Source organism: Patagioenas fasciata, chromosome 7 (assembly GCF_037038585.1).
Source record: "Patagioenas fasciata isolate bPatFas1 chromosome 7, bPatFas1.hap1, whole genome shotgun sequence".
Lineage (NCBI taxonomy): Eukaryota > Metazoa > Chordata > Aves > Columbiformes > Columbidae > Patagioenas > Patagioenas fasciata.
The window spans coordinates 17102519-17108627 of NC_092526.1; the positions used below are offsets into that span (position 1 = coordinate 17102519).

A 6109-nucleotide genomic window follows, 5' to 3' on the forward strand; every position below is an offset into this window, starting at 1 on the left:
CCCGGCACCGCTCTATGGTGCGAGCCGGCAGCAGGCCGGAAGCGGCGCGGAGCGGAAGTGAGGGTCAGGCCATAGAGGGCGGCGCGGCGCGGGTCAGAGCGGCCGTGGGCGGAGGTGGACGGCGGCGGAGGCGCCGGTACGGGCCGGGGGAGCTCCTGCTGGAGGGGGGACCGTCGGAGGGGCGAGGGGAGCTGGGCTGGGCTGGGCCGGGCCCCTGCTGCGGGGAAGGCCGGTGTGGGGCCGAGTCTCTTGCAGGGAGAGTGGGCTCCTGCTGCGGGGCCGGGGCTCGGCGGCGGCGGGGAAGGCCGTGGGCCTGGGGACGTCCCGGCCTGTGCAGGAGCCTGGCCGCGGGGTCGGACCCTGTCCTTGGGGCGGCGGGATCATGCCGCAGGGAGCAGAGTGTCTGTGTGGCTGCTGGGGGAGGTTCCTCGCACCCCCGGTGTCTGGCTCCTGCTGAGGGAGCTGGAGGAACTTCCAGCCCCTACGTGTGGCTCCGTCCTTCATCCAGACATGGAGGTGCTGCTTCCACCACAGCCGCACACCTGTTCATAGCAGCAAAGAACTGGCTTGTAGCTCAGCCTGGGGATGCGCTTCAGCTTTTTCAAACAAGAAACCTGAAATAATCACAATGCTCATGATTTCTAGCTGTTTAAAGGACGGTATTGTGTAAAGCTCTGGGCTTGTCATGGCTGAAGAAGCAACAGATGCTCATGTGCTTGCCTGAGCCTCAGCCCTGGCCCCCTCCTGCTTGTCTTGCCCAGAGGCTGCAGAGGGGGTGGAGGCTCCAGTGGCTGTCTGAACCCCTGGTATTATGATAAGCATGGATATGGGGGATCTAAATGTGCCAGGCTGCCTTTTGCCTTGGGAACAGGCCACAATAAAGGCCAGGCAACTGCAGGTGATCGATTGTATCCCCCACTGCCATTCAGTCCTTCTCTTTCTACACAGGTTTGTTTCCAGAGCGCAAAGACGATGCTGTGGAAAGGAGCCACTTAACCCCCCACAATGCCCTTTTCTGACTTCGTGTTAGCGCTGAAGGACAACCCATACTTTGGGGCTGGGTTCGGCCTTGTTGGAGTGGGCACGGCCTTGGCATTAGCCCGGAAAGGGGCCCAGTTTGGGTTGGTGGCTTTCAGGCGCCATTATATGATCACCTTGGAGGTGCCCGGCAGTGATAAGAGCTACCACTGGCTGCTAAACTGGATCTCCCACCATGCCAAGCACACTCAGCACCTCAGTGTCGAGACGTCGTACCTGCAGCATGAAAGTGGGCGTGTCAGCACCAAGTTTGACTTTGTTCCCAGCCCTGGGAACCATTTCATCTGGTAAGGGACAGCAGGGGAAAGCAGTCTGGGGTCAGACCTTTGTTTTGGCAAGGAGACTCCAACCTGGGGGGCCTGTGGAGGCAGCAGAGAGGATCCTGCCTCTTCCTTGGGTCTGGGTTAGGGCAGGAGATTCAAAGTAGTGAGAGGTGTCTGTGTCCATTGGTGTGAAGTGATTTCTTTACCTGAGATGAGTGTTCTCCTTGATGCATGACCTGGGCTCGGCCACCGTCCCCCAACCTTGTCTTCCCACCCCAGGTATCACAGGAAGTGGATTCACATCGAGCGCAACCGGGAGAGGCAGATGATTGACCTGCACACGGGGACCCCCTGGGAATCTGTCACCTTCACTGCGCTGGGCACCAACCGCGAGATCTTCTTCAATATCCTCCGGGAAGGTTTGCAGGGGAGCTGTGTGGGGTCCTGCTGGGAACGGCCTGCTCCCTGGGGACACCTGGGGCTTCACAGGAGATCCTGCTCCCTGTGAGCTGTCCCTTCTGCCTCTCTCTGCAGCCCGGGAGCTGGCGCTGCAGCAGCAAGAGGGGAAGACAATCATGTACACAGCCATGGGAGCAGAGTGGCGACAGTTTGGCTTCCCCCGCCGGCGACGGCCTCTCAGCTCAGTAGTGCTGGAGGAAGGTGTGTCGGAGAGGCTGGTCCAGGACGTGAAGGAGTTCATCGACAACGCCAAGTGGTACAGCGAGAGAGGCAAGGCTCTGGCACAGCCGTGTCCTACATACTGTGCCCAGTGTGGCTCCTTACACCCCTGCAGCCATGGCTGTGGGGTGCAGCCTTGGGCACATCTCGCAAATGAGCCAGACTGGGTTCGGAGGTCAGACCTGTGCCTGCAACAGGACAAACCCCCCTCAGTTGAGTCCAATTCTGAAAACCGTGATAAGCTGTGGAGTTCATTGCTCCTGGAATGCTGATGTTGGGTGGGATGCCATGGTCCTCTCTGGAGACAGCTGCAGAGGGATATTCCCCTGCTGCTTGCCTTCCCCTGGTGTATCCTCTGTGTGTACTCAGCACAGCCTCATGGCTCTGGGAGAGCTCAGAGCCACCCAGCTGGTTCCTAAAGGCACACTGTCTTCCTAGGAATCCCCTACCGCAGAGGCTACCTGCTGTACGGGCCTCCCGGCTGTGGGAAAAGCAGCTTCATGTGAGTATCACCAGCTGGCAACAGCAGTTTTCTTGCCAACTGCCTGCTCTGGGGTGCAGCAGTCTCTGGTGAGGGTGTGGGTGAGTATGGGTTTGAAATGCAGGAGTGGACTGTGACCCCCGCACGGTGCCCGGTGACAACATTTGTGTTGCTGGCACTGTCACAGGTCAGGATCACGAGCCCTCTGCGCTCTTGCTTTGCACAGTGGGCTGAACAGGGGCTCCCACCTGCCCCCCACATCTGATATCTGCCGGGAAGGGATGCTGCTGCCCTCTCCTCTGCTGCTGAGCAGGGAGATCCAGTGCTTGCTCTTCTCTGGTCTTTCTCACTGTGTTTCTCCCTTGTGATTTGTGTCCTTCCCAGCACAGCCCTGGCCGGGGAGCTGGAGTACAGTATCTGCCTGCTGAGCCTCAGCGACCACAGCCTCTCCGATGACCGGCTCAATCACCTTCTGAGCGTGGCTCCGCAGCAGAGCATCATCCTGCTGGAGGATGTAGACGCAGCCTTTGTCAGCCGAGACCTCGCTGCTGAGAGTGAGCGGTGCCCCGTTACCAGGCCAGCAGCAGGAGGGGGGTTTGCCAGCTGTGCTGGGGAAAGGTTTGAACTTTAGGCTGATCTGCTGCACCAGCAGAGACTGGGAGTGGGCAGCTCTCTGGGGTTTTCAGGCCCAAGCTGGACCTCACCCAGTTTTGGCTAAGCCATGTAAAGGGCAATTTGGGTCCTTTATCCTCAGGCAAAGACATTTCTCCTGCCCAGCTATTTTCAGCATGAGGGAGGAGGTGGCTCCCCATATTCTCTTTTTGGGCTCCGAGAGGTGTGGGTGGGCAGGGGAGGTGAATGCACTGCCAGCCAGAGAGAGGCAGAGGGTCAGACTTGGGGCAAGGAGAGAGCAGGGAGCTTGGCTTAAGCCTTAGGCAATAGGGAGGTGGCCTGCAAGACTGCTCAGGGTGAGTGGCTGATGGACACGATCTCAGACACCTCTATCCCCAGACCCAGCTGTGTACCAAGGCATGGGACGCCTGACCTTTAGCGGCCTCCTCAACGCGCTGGATGGCGTGGCCTCCACAGAGGCCAGGATTGTCTTCATGACCACCAATTATGTGGACAGGTCAGAGCTGCCCTCTGGGAGAGAACAGGGAGGGTGGCATGGGAAAACCTTGCTCTCTTTTGATGACCTATATGGAGGGCTGTTTGCACCCTCCTGTGTGAGAATTCAGGGTTCATATTTCCCAAATCCTCCCTTGGGATGCAAATTCCTTGATCGTTAATCAAGATCCCCTTTGCTGGACCCTCAGATTCTTCCTTGCTGTGCAGACCATGGTTGTGCCCTTGAGGAGAGGTACCAGCTTCCTGCCCGAGGGTATCTGTGGATTTTGGGGTTACAGCCACACTGTGAGTGAAGCGCTTGCCCCAGGCACAGCCCATTGGGTTGGCAGGATGCAGCTGGGCTTGCAGTACCTGGTCAGACACTGCCCTGTGGCAGGCTTGGCTTAGACTGAGCTGGCCTGGAGGGTTGTTCAGAGGTTGCTCGTGGGACAGAGATGCACAGGATCCTCCTCCAGAGCCACCCCTTCCCCAGCTCTCTTATTTCTTTTGGGTTGATTTCCCCTTCAGCTCCACAGGGACAAACATCTCCCCCACCTTTACCATCACACAGTGCAGAGGACCTTGTAGATGGGACACTGGCTGTGGTAGTGTGGTGGGGGGCTTTCTGCAGGATCCACCCTGCAGAGACACTTTGATCAGCTGTTCAAGGCACCTGTGTCTCTCAACAGGCTGGACCCAGCGCTGGTGCGGCCTGGCCGTGTGGATCTCAAGCAGTACGTGGGCCACTGCTCCCGCTGGCAGCTTGCCTGCATGTTCCAGCGCTTCTACCCTGAGCAGCCCCTGGCTGCAGCCCAGCAGTTTGCGGAGCAGGCGCTGGAGGTTTCCAAGCAGATCAGCGCTGCTCAGGTGCAGGGCCACTTCATGCTCTACAAGACAGACCCTGAAGGAGCCATTGTAAACATACGCTCCATCCTGCTGTGACCAGGGGCTGGCTTTCCCCTGCCACTCTGAGAGGACTGGGACAAGGACTTGACCATCCCAGGGATGCTGTGGAGCTGCCCAGCCATGCAGGCCAGGTCTCTTTTCACCTCTACCCCTTCAAGGCCTTGTTTTTTTATTAAAACACATGGTGAGTCATAGCTGCCAGCCTTACTGCAGGGAGAAGGGATCAGCTCTTGCTGCTCCCCAGACTTGCGTGCTGCTGCAGCACGTGCCTTGTACTGGGATTGCCATAAGCTGCCACGACTCCTGTGTGGGAGTTGCCTTCCCTGCACGGCAGCCTGGGGGTGCCCCCAAAGGGCCTTTCCCTGGGGCAGGACATTGGGGTGTTGCACTGCTGAAGAGCTGCTGGTCTTTGAAAGGAGAACAGTCTTCACTGGTTTGTGAATATCCTCTGTGAGGTCCACAACATGGCTCTTGGCTCTCTTGTCCCTTTGCCTGTCAGTTGTCCCATTATCCAGCTGCTGGTCTGCAGCCCTGCTGGCCAGGTACTGACACAGCCAGCACTGGAAATCCAGAGTGTTTCAGAAAAAAGCAGCTCTGAAGAGAGAGCTTGTTGTCCCTCAGGCTGCAGGCTGGTGCCACAGCTCTTGCCCTGCAGTGCCAAGTCGTGGATCTGTGTGGACATGGCTCCTGGGTGAGCATGACTGTCCCTCCTGCAGCCCTACATGTGGGGGCAGATGAGAGGCTTTGGCTGGTTACAAAATATCTTCCAAAGAGCTTGATGTTAACCGCAATGCGAATTCCTGTAGCCATACCAGCACAGTGTGAGGTGCAGAAATCCATTTTAAAGGTGACTACTCTCCTCTCCTTACAGCAGGAGAGGCTGTGCATGGCTGAGGGAGGGATTTGGCCAGCTGCCTGCAGTCTTGTAGCCTTTTCCTTGTCACCTGGCTTCCTTCCTCCCAGGAACAGAAGTCCTGGATGTGCCACAGGTGCCCGAAACGCAATTGAGAAGCAGGCAGGTTCTGTGCCTCCTTCCCATCGCCATAGAGCCAGGGTCAGGGTGTGAACTGACCCACAGAACAAGCCAGCCAGAGCCTCTCCCCTCCCCAGTCCCCATTCCAGAGTCTCAAAATCAGCTTCACCAAAGCCAGCCCCATGTTGATGTCCTCGCTTCAGGGGCTATGTCACCTTGGCAGGGCTGGGAGAAGCTGGTTCCAGGCCAAACCCAAACTGTTAGGTCACTGCTCAGCCCTCCTCTTGGCTCTGCCCTGTGGGGCCAGGGATGAAGCTGAGAGCATGTGGGGGTAAAAAAGGGCTGAATTTCAGCACAAACAGGCAGTTCCTTGATGGAACCCCAGACTTGCACAAATGTTTCCACAAGTGAAGGGTTGATGCTGTGGCCACAGGGGTCTGTAGTGACTCAGGGAGGCTCCCACATGCTGCTGTTAGCATCTCAAACTCTGTGCTCAGCCATCCCGCAGAGGCTGACTGCTCAGATCCAGCCTCTTCCCTCAAAACTGGGGGTCATGCTGGCCAGTGAGTGACTGGAAAATGCCTCACAGCAGTTCAGGAGGATGGGGGAGTGGTGAGGGAGAGCCAAAGGGGCCCAATGCCACCATAAGCAAGCACAAGCAAC

General features: G+C 58.0%; 1 protein-coding gene across 1 annotated transcript; it reads left to right on the top strand.

The window, feature by feature from the left end:
• Positions 1-3: 3 nt before the first annotated feature.
• BCS1L (BCS1 homolog, ubiquinol-cytochrome c reductase complex chaperone) lies at positions 4-4667 on the top strand. The gene is made up of 8 exons (XM_065841069.2): positions 4-136; positions 949-1325; positions 1581-1720; positions 1836-2030; positions 2418-2481; positions 2845-3014; positions 3472-3589; positions 4257-4667. The coding sequence occupies exons 2-8, from the start codon at positions 1006-1008 to the stop codon at positions 4507-4509; spliced, it is 1260 nt and encodes a 419-aa protein (XP_065697141.1). The 5' UTR covers positions 4-136; positions 949-1005; the 3' UTR covers positions 4510-4667.
• The last annotated feature ends 1442 nt before the right edge of the window (positions 4668-6109 follow it).

Bases quoted from the DNA above. Each gene is read 5' to 3' on its own strand.
- BCS1L (XM_065841069.2), top strand. From the start codon at position 1,006: ATGCCCTTTTCTGACTTCGTGTTAGCGCTGAAGGACAACCCATACTTT. The intron at 2,031-2,417 runs GCAAGGCTCTGG...CTGTCTTCCTAG, and splicing joins CAAGTGGTACAGCGAGAGAG to GAATCCCCTACCGCAGAGGC. The intron at 3,590-4,256 runs GTCAGAGCTGCC...GTCTCTCAACAG, and splicing joins ACCACCAATTATGTGGACAG to GCTGGACCCAGCGCTGGTGC.